The 18,008-nt window shown below is 42.3% G+C and overlaps 1 protein-coding gene across 1 annotated transcript in view; it reads left to right on the forward strand.

Moving 5' to 3' along the window:
* The window catches only part of DNAH9 (dynein axonemal heavy chain 9), a 319,894-nt gene that overhangs the window by 40,268 nt on the left and 261,618 nt on the right, over window positions 1-18,008 (forward strand). Inside the window, exons 8-11 of the mRNA XM_088468617.1 lie at window positions 3,474-3,590; window positions 5,185-5,335; window positions 6,140-6,254; window positions 6,501-6,569. Of these exons, the coding sequence (XP_088324743.1) occupies window positions 3,474-3,590; window positions 5,185-5,335; window positions 6,140-6,254; window positions 6,501-6,569 (452 nt within the window). The remainder of the gene's footprint in view (window positions 1-3,473; window positions 3,591-5,184; window positions 5,336-6,139; window positions 6,255-6,500; window positions 6,570-18,008) is intronic.

Raw genomic sequence — 18,008 nt, forward strand, 5'->3', positions numbered from 1 at the left:
CCTCCAATGGTAGTCTTGTGGTCACTCAGCTGATCTCTGCATCCTATGACCAGCTACCTAAGGGTACTTAACTTCGGTTTTGGGAACAGGAAATCGCCTGTGCAACTTCGCTTCTCTAGTGATTGTTTTGCTGAGACTGTGCCCTAGGCTCCAAGCTATATTCTAGCATTCTCTATTAGGAAGTCATTGTTACCCATTGCTATACAGAACTCCGGAGCTGTTCAACGTCTGGATCCCCAGTGCACCTACCCACCGCTATACAGCCTCTGGATCCCCAGTGCAGCTACCCATCGCTGTTCAGCAGGCAGGGGCACCTTTCGGCAGGACAGCAACTGCCATCGGTCAGTTTTCCTAGCAACTGCCATCGGAAACTAGTGAGTGAAGGTGGGGCACTGGCGACACACAGCAGTGTGCCCTGAGTGCAGTTGGTGTCACTCAGTGCACCACTCTGGAGTTCTTGCCGAAGCTGCACATGTGTGAAAGAGGGCATGACCTTGTGCCCATGAGGCCACACCCCCTGCTGTATGACATTTTTGGGGTGTGACCACGTGTCCTGCTTCCATGCTCATCATGCTGGGGGCTTAACCATTTCCCCGGGAGCTGCTGGGCAACCCCTAGCCTCTTCCGGCACATTGTCATCACTGCTCGGTGACACAATCTGAGTAGTTGAAACCAAAATAGCAGAACAGTTCTGCTATTTTGGTGGCACCTCCTTGGATGGTTTTACCCAATGCGGTCCGCACCCCCCCGTGATGCCACTGCCTGGTTGGAGAGGGTTGGGGTAAAGAGAGTCACAGGGATGAGAGGGTCAGGATAAAGGTGGCACAGAGAGGAGGGGGTGGAGTTCTGAAGGGGAAGAGGAGACATTGTAGGGACTAGTGAACAGTATAGGTAGAAGCAGTATGTTTGGAAAGGACAATGAGCTGCTGCCACATTGAGGACAGATTGGAGTAGAAAGAAATGGGAGTTGGGGAGGCCAGATCGGAGGAGGTTACAGTAGTCCAGTCCAGGGTTGACCAGTGTGGATGAGGGTATGTTGTCTTCCAGGGTGAGAAAGGGTGGAGCCTAGGATAACAAGCTGATTTGCAGGATAGAAGAGCTGGTGAGGTTGTTGATGGATAGAGAAATTGTGACAAAGGCGAAGAGCGAGGAAGAGGGCTAAAGGAGGGAATTGCAGGTAGTGAGGTGGTGGCAGGGGTTGTAGAACTGAGAGAAAATAAGGGTTTTCCAATAAAACTGTGGCGAGGGAAAGGACAGTACTGTGAAGTGAAGAGTACTGTATACATTTGAAATGGAGGAAATCTGCATGGCAGTGATAATTCTTCCAATTTTGCCCCAAAACCCTGCTGAGTGCAGGCTCATTTGGGATTTGAATAAGTCTTGAGAATAATTAGACATCAGGTCTGTGTTATGTTTGTAACATTTGTACAGTATAATGTTAATATTATGTAAAAATGTGGTTGTGCAAACCCTCCCATGAAAATATACCTTAAAAGCAATGCCTGCCATTTGCAATGGTTGGTAAAAATCAGGCCAATGTAATAGTGGGCTCTGTTGCCAGCACAAAATGACACTTGTGCCACAATTGTGTACTATTGCAAATGACCCTTATGGAGTTTGCCACTCTTTTTAATTAATTTTGTAAGTTAATGCAGCATTTGAAATTGTCACCAGGTGGCAGACTTCAGAGCTACAATTCACTGTGGTTATTTATTTGTCTGTGCTGCTGAGCAGACTAACTGCTAGTAATTTCACCCTACGTTTCAGAATATGGGCTAATCATGTGACATGTATGGATGAGCCATCGGTGACTAGGCATGATCAATCTTTGTCCTTGACAAGATATAGTGATTAATATTCCACAAGTCATCTCTTGCACAAGCTTAATTAAGGACCTAATCAAACTTTTTATTACACTGTTATCCACACACTTAAATTATGTTGTTTATATGCAGAGGTCAGCTGGCTGAACAGCAATACATGTGCTTAGGTAACCTAAACGAGAAGCCCAAAAACAAACACATTATCAATCAAAAATGTTTTTTCATTTAGATTTATTAAATCACATATTTACAAGACAATGGTTTTCTCAGCTTGATAATCCTGTATTTTCCTGATGTTCTCAATATTAGCTCGCAATAGACCCCTTGCTGCATTTTCTAGTATTTAATCAGAATATGAAAGCACTGGTATTTTCCTCAAGTGATACCTAAAGTACTATTTGCATGGTATGGTGAGCCAATATTATTGCATTTCACTTGTGCTGGGTTTTTTTACATTTCTTTTAGTAAAGTGTGATTTACTGAGACGAGAAAGGGAGCTTTCAAAATACAGTAACACAAATCTGAAACATCTTAAAACATAAACACTGTTAAACAAACGAACAAAAAAAAAACAGGCCATAGATTCCAAAAATATAAATAACTATGGGCCTGATTCACTAAGTTATGCAATATTGTATACAGACGCAGTACAACTGCGATAGTGTGCTAATCCATTGCGTTCGCAATGCATATTTAGCACTACATATAGACGCCCATTTTACATTGCACACATCTGTAATACTTAGCAGAATAGTGAAACCATCGGTACAATCGAGTACCTCGCAGCCTCACGCACTCTTGCACAAGCCCTGACCTTATTTAGAAATTGCTAACAACCATATACGCTATGAGACCTCACACTGCGTATGGCATCGCAGTGGATAATTTATGCACGCCCCTGCAACAGCGTGCAAACGCACTGGCACGCCTGCATTTCCCTGACCACTCCCCGTCAGCACCCACAAACAGTGCTTCCAGTCAGCCAATCTGCGAGGGTTCTGCGTAGCCTCTGCGATCGCAAAAGCTAGTTTGCGCACTGCTGTGATGCATATGCATGTGCAGTACGCAACAATCGGCCAATTTGCGTGTGTAATCGCAGTTGCGTACGATAGTGAATCAGGCCCTATGTTTCAACATAGAAAATAACCTTTATCAAAGGCTAATACCCCTATTGTGCATGCTCAGCATGCCCATCGTCTTTTTATGACCTCCTTCTGTTTGAAATCCTCATCCATTGGAATGCATACCGTCATTTTTGAAATCTGAATAAGTGCAAGGGAAACATATAGTTAAATATGTTAATCTCTTTCACACACTAATAATAAGTAATAGTAAAGTGACAAAAAAAATTTAATTAGAAGTGAACCTTTTGTTTTTTCACCTCAAATAATGCAGTAACAACATGCTGTAATACAATATATTTTAAAACAAAATTTAAGCTTTCTACGTTTCTTCATTCTATGTGCTAGAAGCCCATCCTCAACACCAGCCTCCTGGTATTCTCCAATGTAAAGATGCCAACTATTGGTGCAGTGAAGTTTCTGTTTTATTTGTTTTATTCACTAGAATGTTACCAGCATGTGGCTAGCTTTAGTTGTATCATTATTATTATATTCTCTCTCTGACTCCATTTTGTTTGTACTTCATTAGGAGTTTGAGGCAGATGTCTTGGAGTTCAAGCTGAGAGTGGAAGATATGGACAGGCGGCTGGGGACCGTGTTCTACCTGGCATTTGATGATGCTGCGGGCCTGGAACATGCCTTCAGGGTATGTAGTTTGTCCTGGAGGAGTAAAACGGCTATAACTATTTCATAATTATTTAGAATATGTCTAGTTGCTTACAAGCACACATGGCAATCGACTCAAATTTACAGTAAAGGCGCATATCCACTACACGATATAAATGGACGATTGAACGATAACGACATCGTTGTCGTTCAAAAGTTCACTAATCGTGCAGTGAATATGCCAGCAATGACCAACGATGCGCGCTCCCGCTGGTTGCTGTCGGCATCTGTCATAGCTTGAACATACTGCCCAACCTGATGAGATCATCAGGTTGTGCATGTTCGGGGATGAGACAGGGTGCCTGCACTGAACCACATATCGTTCAGTAGGGGCACAATATGCACTGCACAATATAATGAACGATAGCATGATAACGATGTCTCTTCTGTTTGTTCCTTGTTTTGTATTTGAAAACATAACATTGTATCCCTGTAGGCTTGTGCAACCTGTGGCTAGTTGGTGAGGAACTATAGATTCCAGAATGAATACTCTCATTTTTATTCCACATCACTTGGAGAGTCTAAGGGCCTGATTCAGAGCCGGACGCAATTAGCGCTCGCTCGTCCTGAAAATAGGGGTGGCTATTCAAATGAACCGTTCGCTGTTTGCGGTCTGTTCACGCCTTTAGGTCTGAACGAGCGAACAAAACTTGCGGTCGTTTTTTGGGAAACTACGCCCCCTGGCCGCTCGCATCCTACGTCATGTCCGCTATTTATTAGATTAATCGAGTACATCGACCAGGGTATGAGCTGCTCGCTATTCTTGTGGTTGGTTTTTGCTACCACAATTTTGCGAGCAGTTCTGGCTATAAAATAACCCAGTGACGTGGTCAATGACGCTGCTGTTTTAATTATGCACACCCATATAACGCCCGTTTTGACCTTTAAGCACGCCTGCGATCGGATCTCCACTCCCCATTTTCAAGCACCTTCCCCTGTTAACACCCACATACGCCTCTTTCTGTCACTCAAATTATCAGGCATTCGCTGTTTTGCGAGCACATGAATTTCGGCCGCACTGACTGGTTCGCGCATGCGTATAATGATCCGTACGCATGCGCAGTTGGGCAAACATCGCTCGGAGCGAACGAGCGGCCGCTTACGAGTGGCTCTGAATCAGGCCTTAAGGTTGCCTGTCTGGTATCCGGTCATAATGACGACGTTCAGAATATTGAGACGAGAATGTCGACATGGTCTGAATGTTGACATTTAGAGTGTTGACATTGAATATGTTGATATTGTGAATGTCAATAGCCAATTTTTAGATGATTTTAGGGTTAGGATCAGTCATACTCTCCTGTGGAAAGGAAATCCACATGGTCAAAATGCCACCTGTTGACATTCACAATGTCAACATTGTAAATATTGACTTTTGACATGGCAACATTCTGAATATCCACATTCACCACACCTGGCTGTCTGCTCTAAAGGATATTGCCATTTGTATTGCTATATGATAATGTCACTAATGCAGATGTACTGTAGGTATCCAAATCATGCACCCAATACTTTCATCCACAGTTTATGTATACCAAAAGTCTCCTCTAATCACGTGTACATTCTTTTGGTTACAGCTGTTGGATATGTTTGGAAGCCTGCTAGACAGACGCATCATTGCACAGGATGCATTTGAGAAATACCCTCTTCTTATTGCTATGTTTGACCAAGAACTGGACTCTGCAAAAGCTATTTATGACCAACACTTGCTGGAAGTCTCAGAGCAAGGTATGTAATGCTGTGTTCTGGTGCTGGTGTGCATCATGTTGTTGCATCATGTGTATGTTTGTGTATATCTGTGTGTGGGTTTACAATAGGGAACTTGGGCAGTAATAAAACAAGTGTGGGTATTTGCTTAAAATACATAGGGTGTACATATCCCTGTAAATTACAGGAACAGAAGAAGTCACCAACACTGCCAGAGCAGGGGACACTGCAAGCCAAAAGCAGGGGACGTGGGGTTGCAATGGTGCCACTCCAGGGCCTTGGGCAATGACAGCGCTTTCACACCTCTAGTTACGGTCCTGGTCACCGAGTTCTATGGTTATATGAAAGGCATAAGGCTATATGATGAGTGCTTTTATACAGGTCTCAGAAACCTGGGGGGACATCTAACGTCTGTAATACTTGACAGCAGTTGCTGCATTCTTCCTTCTGAAACACTCATTTTGCTAAATAACAGACTGTCCTAACTCACCATTTACTGTATAGAGATATTATTTACAAGTTTTCAAATATAATTTTTTATGATGATACAGTATATTATGAGTTTATACAGCTATTATATGCAATTATATATTATGTGGCTGTTATGAGTTTGTAGAATGTTTAGCGTGTAAGCATATACTCACAATAAAACATACATTTTAACATATTTGGTCAAGTGTTTAGACATGAGTTTCTTGAGTCTGAAGTTCTTCAACACTTTTCTTAAGTGAATATTTATTTTTGTAAGGTAAAAAGTATGTGTATCACTCCTATTCTCAGTCTGTTTATTTTACTACACACATGTTGCATCTATCATTCTTCCAGGATATCCACAGCTCAACAAAAATATGCCCCTGGTCGCAGGGAACTTGAACTGGGCTAAAGAGCTGAGAGAGCGCCTGCAGATTAATTACAGCAACTTCTACCACATTACACACCCGTAAGTCTCGCTGTTTTCTCTGGTTGTGGCAGACACTGTACCACATCTTACAGTGTGGCAGTCTCTGTAGGTCCCACAGTTTTGTAGACCTTTTCTTATATTTAGTAAATAGTCGCATGTGCTTTACTCATAAATTCCTCTTGCATTGCTTGTGTTATCTGCAGTTGTCAGAATGTTTTTTAAAAATAAAAATAGAGAAAAACATAAAACATATTTATGTTTGTAACTTAATGCTTCTTTTCTAAGATGCATGGAATCTGACGAAGGTAAAAGAATGAAGCTGAAGTATGAAGAGATGATGGCTCACTTGGATAAGTAAGTACTATGTTTTACATCCTTGTACAGTACATGTTCCCAAATTTGAGACTGTCAGTCCACTCAAAGAAGATTTACTCTGAATTACTGTGCTTCTAAGCCACCAAAATCAAGATTCCTACTATAGGTAACCATGATTTTGGGAGTAACTGCGACAGGCAAAAATGTCTAACGTTTCAGTCCTATTGTGGACCTTTGTCAAGGCTAGTAAGACCTCATAAACACACAAGTGGAAAAACATTTTTGTAACACTGGTGGTATGTAACTAATAAATTACTGGATTTTCGATATTACTGGAAATGTTGGGGCCCCTCTAATTCATTCTAGTATGTCCAATCATGTTGGTGGGATTTCTCTCATTGTACCACACCATTTTATAAATAAATTATAGATCACATGACCGTGCATTAATTCCCAATGACCGCGCACCTCCGATCTTAACCGCACGACTGATCTACTTCCCACTGTCCTCAAACCCCATCACAAAGTCACAGCTGTGTATTACTCCACAAGTGTAAACAATAACAAATCTCAGAGACACTGCTCATAGAAAAGCAGCATATCACTGCCTCACTAACAGAAATACAAATACTGACAGAAAAAATAAAACTGACAAAATGAATACATAACGCAAAGGACCGAACTTCAATCCTCACGAAAGATTGACCGATATAATGATGATCTATTCAAATAACTTGAACAGGACTTACCTGAGCAGCCATTTCAGAATCCAGCAGAACAAACAGTGAGTAGACATGCCAGCCTTGGCCCTGAAGAAGCATTAAGCACTTCCAGCCAGTACACTTCACTGTTCAACATGTGTTCTTTCTAAAATGAACCACTCTTAGGGCGGAATTCAATTGTTTACGCGGTCTGGATCTCCCGTCTAAAGTGACAGGAGATCGCGGGCCACTATTCAATTGCCGTTTTTTGCACTGATCACGCCCAAAGTGGTCGGGTTTAGCCACGTACAGCAGTTACCCCCAACCAAAGTGCTGGGCGCGACCGCAAAAAGTGATGTTTGGGCGCCCAAACAGGTCACTTTTCGCACATTTCAACTCGCACCCCACTGGGGCTGCGAGCTGAAATGGAGCGCTGGCAGCTGATCGCGCCCAACTGGAGCAACAATTGAATAGCTCCATCGGGCGTGAAGGGGGGTAGAAACAATTGAATTCCACCCTTAAAGTTACAGTAGTCATTAATGTTCAGCTTTTTAAACGCCCTATTCTAATTGTTAAACTGTATTATTCACTTACACAGTTATATGTATATTCATTCAAAATAATTCAAATTAAACAAGCTCTTCTGAATTATTTTTCCTCCTATTCTGTATCTGTATCACCCTACATTATCTCCATGTAGAACTATTTTGTCACAACAGAGGTCATTTTAGAAGATCGATGTGCCACTCTTGTGTGTGCGGTTTTACGCTAATAAATGCATGCCTTTGGTGGGTGAACGCACACCCAGGCTTGTGTATATAAGAGCGCGACGCACACCCAAGTGGCAGGGGAAGCTGTGAAAATTTTGCTATGGGGCCCCTATAGGTCTAGTTGTGCCCCTGACCACTGCCATGTTCTCCGCTTTCCTCTCTAGTTTGTAAGATATACAGAGCTACTGCTTGTAACTGAGAAAGTTAATACTTTGCTGATCTGACAGCAGTGCTCTAAACTGAGGTTATTTTGTTGCATTCAATACCAACATATAACTGAAATGCTTATGTACAGATGTGTCCACATACATCTTACTTCCGTGCACGTTAAACAGTTCTTCTTTTCGTGCCATGCTGTGGCGTGACTCTGAAGCGCTGAACATTTTTTGTGCAACTTTTTACCTTCAATGCTCCTTATTCGCACAGCGATGCAAATAGGATGCACAAACAGCTTCTGCAGATTAAAATGATATACAGCATGCCTATAATCTGCGTGTGAGTGCGTGTGTATATGCACAGGGCCGTAGAGAGCCCTGGCGGGCCCAGGTACAGGGGGCGTGGCCTAATCGTGGGAGGCACGGCCACTCCCCCTTGAGAAGAAAAGAAAAAGCACTTTTGCAGCATGCCTGGGAGGGGGCGCTGTAAGCCCCTCAGCCCGGCGCAAAGCCAGGGGGGGGGCGATCAGTGTGGTCGCTCACCCCCCACAGGCATAGGAGACTGCTGTGGCTGCTGTTCAGCACCCACGAGCAGTCTCCCACTGCAGATCAGCACACGCTGTGTGCTGAGCTGCTGTGAGACTGAGAGAAGGGAGGGGGGTGGCGCCGGACCCCTCAGGAAGCCCAGGCCCGGGTAACCAGTACCCACTCCCCCCCTCTCGGCGCCCCTGTATATGCATGCAAAATGCAATGTTACAGTGTCCCAGCCGCTGACACTTTAACATAGTATTTCACATGATATGTGGCGTGCCAATATTCTGTGTGCGACTGCGGGTGTATCTGCATGTGATGCTGTTTGTGCATCCTATTCACATCGCTGTGTGAATAAGACACATTGGAATGTAAAAAGTCGCACAAAAAGACGCTCTGTGCTACCGAGTAGCACGGCGCTCATGCGCTATGTTTAACGCGACTTGTAGCGCACAGAGATAAGATGTATGTGGACACATCTGTATGATATTATTATGGATTATAGATTTTTATTTTTAAAAAAAAGTCACTGGTAAAGTTTGATTTACTATATGTTTTTATTTATTTACACTTAAATGGGTGAATGCAAACATCCAGGTAGAGAAGACCTAGCATATAAGCCATATCTTCCCTGTTACCATCTAGCGTCCGTATCAGTATATGATCTCCTCGGTAATAAAAGATATTGAGAAAACATTATTCTGGTATTCACTCAATTACAGTCTTAAACAGGAACATAAACTTATTTGAGATACCTCATGCACACTCTGTCTCAGCTGCTTGAGAGACATCTTCAGCCAATGGGCACCAGTACTTCGCATGTTGCCACCACTGCGAGCATTTGTCCTATTCTTGGAAGTCAGGGAGATTAGGCTGAATATACCCATAGTTCTCTGCAGGGGCCTTTAGGTATTCCTGCCTTGTACGAGTGGCCACAGTGTGGAACTTGTCCAACTTGTGTGCTGCATTAATGGCCAGAAGAAAGTTGCAGAACACATTTGATTTGTGGATATTGACATCATTGGGAATTAGAGGACCAAAAGGAGGGACATCTTTCAATCTGATTACTGCCACCCTCGGGATGATATTAAACAGCGTTCTTAAGAGCGACACCTTATCATTACAGACAGTACCAAATAAAATATGTCCAAGCTAACAACTAGAACCCACTTGTAGCTGACGTTCTCAGTACAAGGGTTATATTCCCGGATAATGATGAGGACCTGTTGGAAGTGTGAACGGATGTATTGAGGGGTAAATGGAAAAGCTCCCGGCTCCTGGAAGATGAACATCACAATATCAATTCTGATCTGTATTTTCCAAAAAAGCTGAAGTGAAAAGTAACAGGAACAGGAGCTTTCATGAAGTCTGAAAGTTGCCAGCCAGTCTCTGGCCATGATATTACAGCTGACGCTAACCAAAGATGGGCCTCTATGCTAGTAAACAGGAAACTGTTTTACAGCAAAAAGAATTCTGAACCATACTGGGATACTCTTTGGCTGATTGGAGGCTCCTAACAAGTCATTGTTTTGCTGCTTTACTAATGAATTCTAGAAAACACAGAAATTGCACAGTTTCTGCTCCACAAATGCTTCTCTGTTCTCTGCTACAGTACTCTAGACGTAACCCTACAAGAGCAGTACTGTATTTTCTTTAATGGGAAAATCATTAATAGTAATAAAGTACTTTTATACTGAGGCTTTAATGATCCTTCACCTGACAACAGAAATGGAGAATTGAAAGAAACAAAAAGTATTAGTGAAATTCTGCATTTAGTGATCCCTGTGAGTACCAAGTGCCTGCCAAATAAACATACTTGTTTTTTTTATAGGTTTATTCATGTGACATTATTATATAAAAAAAAATGGACAATCATATTTGCACAGATGCAATAATAGATAAGTGTCAATCCAATCTAGGCTTTAAACCAGGTGGATCTATCACTGTATAGAAAGGCTGCATTCACAGGGGATTCTCTCCTTTTTCCTACATGTAAGCACAAAGAGCAGTTTATCAGCTTTAATTGGTACCCTACAAAGTGCTCTTGTGTCCTCTGGAGAGTTCTGTGAAGTCAGAGGCTTGAAATAAGTGTGTTGTTAATTGAGCTTTGAGCAGGGATGAGAAATCTTAATTACAGCTCTAGATCAATGGCAGACACAGAATTCCAATAGCCAAAGCCTCACAAATCCACTGTAAAGTTCGGATTTATATCAGGGCTGACAAACGTGGGCAGAAGTATACTGTATTCTGTCATGTCTTAGGCCTCTGCATGGATCTACTGTAATTAGCACCCCATTCTTTTATTCTATTTTATATGGGCTTGGAAGATTCTAGGTACCCAAACCTGAGCTTGTATGATTAGCTTGCAATCTCCTAAGTAATAAAAGTGCTTTGTAAAGACTACGGATCAGCAGCATCATATAGGGCAAATTCAGAGGAGGATTCAGTGTCGATTTTGGTTGCAAACGGCCAATTTGTTCAGTCTGCTCATGTGTCAGAGTTGCACTGTACATGTGCCACTATGGTCATGTGACTGCGGTCGTAGTGTGGATTAGGACGCAGAGTGATTGACAGACAATGACCATTTGCAGGAGGTAAAGGGGGAGTGGAGATTAAAATGCAGGCGTATCGCAGCCAGCAACTGCAATTCGTAAGCAGTGATTGTGGCTACTGCATCTTATTTGAGATGGACAGTCTGAGCATCCATAGGGTGTCACATAAGACCGATGGTGCATCTTTGTACGCAAATGGTGGATTTCAGATGCCGCTAGTGAAAGTCTCAATACAAATTACAGCGGCTGTCAAATTAACTTGTTTTCTCATAACCGCTGCCTCACATCCCAAACTGGGAACAGAAACAGAACAGTCAGTTTCCAGCTCTGTAAGAGTAACACATTACCTGGAGAACAGGGGACATTTCTGAATATAGTTGTGCAGAAAAGGTGGTGTTTTCTATCACACATTTGCTTTTATCTTCTAAATTACTAGAGAAATGTTCTGCAGAGTCTGAATTGGAGAACACCTCCTTTTTCAGTTACCTGTTGAAAAGTTTTCATCTATATTTCTATCGAAGACAAAAAACTTAAACATATGGAAACAAACCCCAAATACTCCATGTCACTTTATTTCAAGTTTATCCATCTGGTATTGAAAGGGTTAAGCCTTAGTTTTTATTTTCCCATTTATTTTATTTGTCAGTAAATATGATGTTGCACTAAGTAAGCCCAGTGTACTTGCAGCTCTTTTTGTCTTCATTATACAGTTATAGAAGTAAACCTAAAACCACCGATTTTTTTCTTTTAAAAACAAATCATCTGTCATACTATAACTATTTTCTATTTCAGAAAATAAATTGTTTGACTTTTCTCACACAACCGGAGATGAACAATGTCCTAAACTTCTGACCCATTATATTCTCATATTAAATGTTCCCAATTTTACACAACAATCCACATGTGGATTTGTTGTGTTCACGCTTGATGTAGCATTAATAAAGAAATAGTTTGTGCTGGCAGTTCCACGGGGAGCGAGTAAAATCAGACATAGAATAAAAAGACTGATTGCCTTACAGTGTTCCTTCAGGTACATTTCTAAGTTAACATTTACATTGGTGAACATGCAAATACATTTTAATTTGCATTAGATTAGTAGGAGCACCTTTCACTCATGTGACTGCATTAGAAAGGACAACGCTTTATGTAAAGGAGCGGTATCATGATGTGCGGAGGGGAATGGAGACAAGTAGGAAGTTAGTGTGGGAGGAGCAGTGTCACCCATCAGCACAGAGTAAGGATGTCAGGCTCCTGTCACATTCATGCAGGAAGATATTATGTGAAATGCAGCTCTATCCTTACTAATATATAGAAATGAAATGTATGTTTGTTGCTCAATCACGGCCAAACCTTTGAATCAATTGACTCAACAATTTGCATAAGAATAGTTTACAGACCGGGTTAGAACATAGGCTATGTGTTTTCCCATACCTCCCACTCATTCACGTTTTTTAGGTACAAGCGTAACATCGCCAACACACAATTGCGCGGCAAGTAAGCCGCCATGAAGAGCAAATAGGGAGAAATGGAGTGCTGTCAGTTGTGTGGGCTTCACACGCGACTCAGCATAGCTCACTTGAAATATAATGCACATTTAATTCTACACATACAATTAAAGATCTACATGCCAAATATGTTACATTCCAATGACTAATGCCATCCAAAAAACAAACAAACATTTAGCACAATCAAATTGATACGGTTAGTTTTATATCGGAGAGATACTAAGGTCTCCTACAAATACACAGTTCTCAGGCAATGTGCTGTAAACATTTCTGACGGCAGAGCTTTGGTATGGAGCAGTTGCACGTAGTAAAATCCACAATGTTTGTAGCTTATTGTATATCAGCATCTTCTGTCACAGTGAGTAGGAGTCTGCTACAATAAATGTCATGTCTACTGATTGCTGCTAATTATAGATACTGTAGTCTACAGCCATAAATTAACATGAAGATACTGTCCCAGACCGCTATTCAGAAGAGCTGCCAGCCCTCAAATGCAGATAACTTATAAGTGGCTCAGAGTTGCAAGGAAATCCTTAGGAGATGTTGGGATCTGTTTTATTGTTTTTGTTAGTCATAATAAATGTCTGAATACAAACTCCCATTTCAGTCTAATGACGTTTGGTCACGAACTTGCCAGGGCAACGCTAGGTACTACAGCTACAGTAGTATAAAATAGAGTTCATAGTGTATATCCAACTTTTTTTTTTTTATGGGAACTGAACACTTTTAAACTTATTACTTGTACTACTGTATAGCCTGAATAGAACATTGATTTTTTTTTTTCCGACAGCCCCTTGACAAGTACATATTATATAAATGGTATTGTATTCCTGAAAATGTATTTCTTAGAGACACTTTACTATTGTTTTTTGCTTGCACCACTGTTTGCTGCACTCTATGGGAGTGAGTTTGAAAAGCCCACGTTTTCTTCTGTAAGAACTAATATATAGAAATTGGCGGACCTATGTCCGGTGGTTCAAATCTGGACGCCGGAACACTGGCAGCAGTGAAGATCCCGACAGCTAAAAATGTAAGTATTTACTAACCCTACTCCCCCCCCCCCAACCCTAACCCTTCTTTAGGGGTGCCTAAGCCTAACCTCCCCCCTAGTGCCTAAACCTAACCCCCCCATCCCCGCAGCCTAAACCTAACCTCCCCCCGGGGGTTCCTAATCCAAATCCCCACCTTCCCGTAGCCTAACCCTAACCCTCCTGGGGGGAGTGCCTAACCCTAAGTCCCCCCCGGAGCCCCTAGCCTAACCCTCCCCACTCGGCTGTCCGTGCCCGCTGCCCGGCTTACCTTCGTTCGGTAAGCCAGGTGTCGGACTCCCGATGTATAATGACAGGCGTCTGGATTTCGACGCCTGTCATTAGTACCCTCCCGGGATTTCACAGTCGAGATGACTGCATCCCCTTTAAAAGCTGCAGATGTACAGGAATTAAAGTATTCTGTTTTACTGACATTTTGTGAGATACTCTGCATAATTTATCATTGTAAATCTATCAAAGGCAACGTATAACAGATTAATGTTCTGCATATGACTAGAGAGGCTAATAAACTAATAACCTACTCATTAGTGTAATAAGTGGAGGTGCTCTTCAAGAAAGGATCCACTGTATGAAATGGAACACATTTATGGTCCGATTTATGTAATTAGTTGTACTGTTGGTCATATAGAAAGGGAATTTAATCATAAATGCTCTGCATTGAACATTTTATATATTTGCAGGGGAAATATTGATCAGAATTTTCAATGTCTTAAATAAAAAAAATGGAGTATGCTTTCAACTAACAGGAAAGCACACTGTGAGGCACCTTTCATCATTCTTTACTATGTCACTAGTTCAGGTTTGTATTATTTAATAAGCCATATTTCTATGACATTGTTCATACTACCTTTTAAAACTGCCATTTACACAAATCTCTGCCACCTGAGCGCAGACAGATCTAAGTTTGCCAAGGATCTAGACAGCAAAGTCATGATCTAAAGAAAAGGAGATATAACAGCAGATCAGCATACCTCCTGATTATGATATGACTGACCCACCATCCCACACTTGGTATTTCCCCTGCAAAACACAGCAAAGACTAATGCCTCTGTGCCTCTAATCCCCTATGTATTGCAAAACAATGGTGTTTCTGTAGAAAGCCTGGATGGCCTATGACTTCAGAAATGCTAAGCACTAAACCTCCAGGGTCATGGTAACATGACACATCCACGAACAAAGTGGGCTGCAGCCATGTCCCCATGTACTTTTGGGAGATGAGGATATATAAAATGGTGGTTGTAGTGAATGAATGATACGAATGCCATATGTACTCCCTGGCAAGGTAGCTGGACCAGAGATAATTTGTATTTAAGTAACAAAATATTCAAAGGCAATTTTAAAAAAAATCATATTGTCACAGTGCACTGGAGCCAGTACTCACTTACCGGTTCCAGCGGCACTGGTCTCCAAGGGCCGCAGCATTTGCTCTGGTGTCCCCATTGCTGGCGAGTTTCTTCCCGGCAGTTGCAGGGGTCTGCCAGTGCCTCTGGCTCTCCTTTGGCTACGGCAGGTGGATGTGTGTTCCAGGCAGCCTTGACTCTTATAGGTGTGCATGCGCCTTTAAAGCTACAGGTACATGTGTCCAAACTTCTCCCTATAAAAGGGGGTCTCTGGGCACTGTTCAGTGCTAGAGTATTAGGCTCCATACCTACGGTAGCTCCAGCGTTTGTTTTCAATGCAAGTTTCTAGTGATTACCTGGTTCTGACCCCTGGCTATTCCATTTAACCTGATTTCTGCTCACTCCCTCTGGTACCACAGTTCTGACGACCACACTTCAGTTTGCCCCAAAGCTATCTCCACCTTACCTCAGTTTCTTCATATCACCAGTCCATACTGTGAGGCCCAGTCAGAGGGCTGCAAATCTCCTTGCAGGGGTCCCTGGTGCGTCGCACACAGTTATACAAGTGTCTCATATCAAAATAATCAGTGTAGTCTCCTGGTGCGTCTTAGTCACATCGCATTGCAATTAAGACACATTTTCAGGTGACCTGGCAGCTCATTCACGCCAGGTGTCTTGCGCTGCATGGCATATTGAGACTAGGTACATAAGGACACACACATATATATATTTTTGTGTGTATGAGAATGAGACACATAGCTCTCACTGTACCCTACAGTATTCTGTAGATCTCTCAATGTCCCCTCCAGTGCATATATCTCTCATTGCCTCCATTACAGCTCTAACTGCGCACTCCAGTCCGTAGATATTTATATTGCCTCTCCACATCTCTCAGTGCCCCCTCCAGATATCTCACATTGCACCTTCAGTCATGTTCATTGATCTCACACTGCCCTCTACAGTCCATAGAGCTCGAATTGCCTCATCCAATCAGAACACCCTCCAATCCCCATAGCTCTCTTATTGCCCTCTCCTCCACTCTCACTGCCCCATTCAGTCCATAGCTCTCCCATTAACCCCTCCATAGCTCTCTCATTATCCTTTCCAGTCCATAGATCTCTCATTGCTCAAATAATAGCTTACCATTAATTGTGACCTGGCTTCTCTGCCGCTGCCACTCCACTCTGTGTGCTCTTCCAATACTGCTCAGACAGGAAGTTAACTCGGACACTTCCTCTGAGTCACAGTTGCTGTTAGCCTTCGGCCTTCCTCTCTCAACACCCCCCCAATCTGGTTCACAAGCCTTTAATTCCACCCAATACATTATTTTATTGATATCCTTCATTGGGATGTACTAAAGGGTGAAAACTCTGAATACTCAGCTTTCTGAGATTTGGCTGCATTTCCCTTTACCAAGCGCTGGAATATGATACATTCCGGAGCTAGGACCCACTAGTTAACGTCAGTTTTAGATGGCGTTACCCAATAGAAGCCTATGGGCTTATATTTAAACTCCCCCTGAGTCCCTCTTGCGCAGAAGGATGACAGAGAGAACTTGTTGGTCATAAGCACCAAATTTCCTCTATCACAGAGAACAGTTCTTATCAGGAAAGCTGTCCTTTGCGATTTTCTAGGTACATACCGGTGATATTCTCGCCGGTATGTACCTGGTAAGTTGCGGAATGTACAGCATCGTGATTCCATTACTTAGTACATTCTGCACAGCAATGTTTTTTTACAGCAATAGACCAGGCCAAAGAGTTTTTAGGCTATTTTGACAACTCGACAATCAACCCCATCCCACAAGCTCGCTGCCTAGGTGTCATCCTTGACTCTGAACTGTCTTTTGTTTCCCACATTCAATCTGTCTCCAAATCCTGTTACATACATCTAAAAAACATATCCAAAATTCGACCATATCTTACGCAAGACACTGCAAAAACTCTAATACATGCACTCATTATTTCCCGCATTGATTATTGCAATAGTCTGCTTATTGGTCTTCCCAAAAACAGGCTCTCCCCACTACAATCCATTTTGAATGCAGCTGCGAGGTTGATCTTTCTCACCAAACGTTCAGTGTCTGCTGATCCACTCTGTCAGTCCCTCCATTTCCTGCCGGTCTTCTACCGTATTCAATTTAAAATACTTACACTCACGCATAAAGCTATTAACCAAACCACACCAACATACATCTCTTCACTTATGTCAAAATATCTTCCAACCCGACATCTCCGCTCTGCACAAGATCTGCGTCTCTCATCCCTGCGCATTACTTATTCCCATGCACGGTTACAGGACTTTTTACGGGCTGCACCAACCCTGTGGAATGCCTTACCATGCACAATAAGACTTTCCACTAGTTTCCTAACATTCAAGCGTTCTCTAAAAACTCACTTCTTCAGACAAGCTTATCAGATTCCAGAACCGCCCACCTAACCTTTTTATAGCATCCCTATCTAACTCTATTCTCATAGTAAACACCCATCACATCTTCTCCTTCTTCAATTTTACTTCCTTCTAACCCTAGGCGAACTTTCCAGTGTGATTGGATCATACAGCCCACCAAGAACATCTGCAATCGGGCTGGACCAATTTGCAATATATAGCACCTATCCTTGTGTATCAACACCTATTTCCCTACAAATTGTAAGCTTATGAGCAGGGCCCTTTTACCCTTATGTATGTGTCTTACGTATGTCATGTATGTATGTCTTTTACAACCCAGTAAAATGTTAATGTTGATTCAAATTGTAAAGCGCAACGGAATTTGCTGCGCTATATAAGAAACTGTTAATAAAATAAATAAAAATAAATATTTCTGCCAGATCGATGGCACTATAGTACCTACAGCTGTGCGGAACACTTGTTGCTC

This window comes from Taudactylus pleione, unplaced genomic scaffold, assembly GCF_031769625.1.
Source record: "Taudactylus pleione unplaced genomic scaffold, aTauple2 ptg000012l, whole genome shotgun sequence".
Classification (NCBI taxonomy): Eukaryota; Metazoa; Chordata; class Amphibia; order Anura; family Myobatrachidae; genus Taudactylus; species Taudactylus pleione.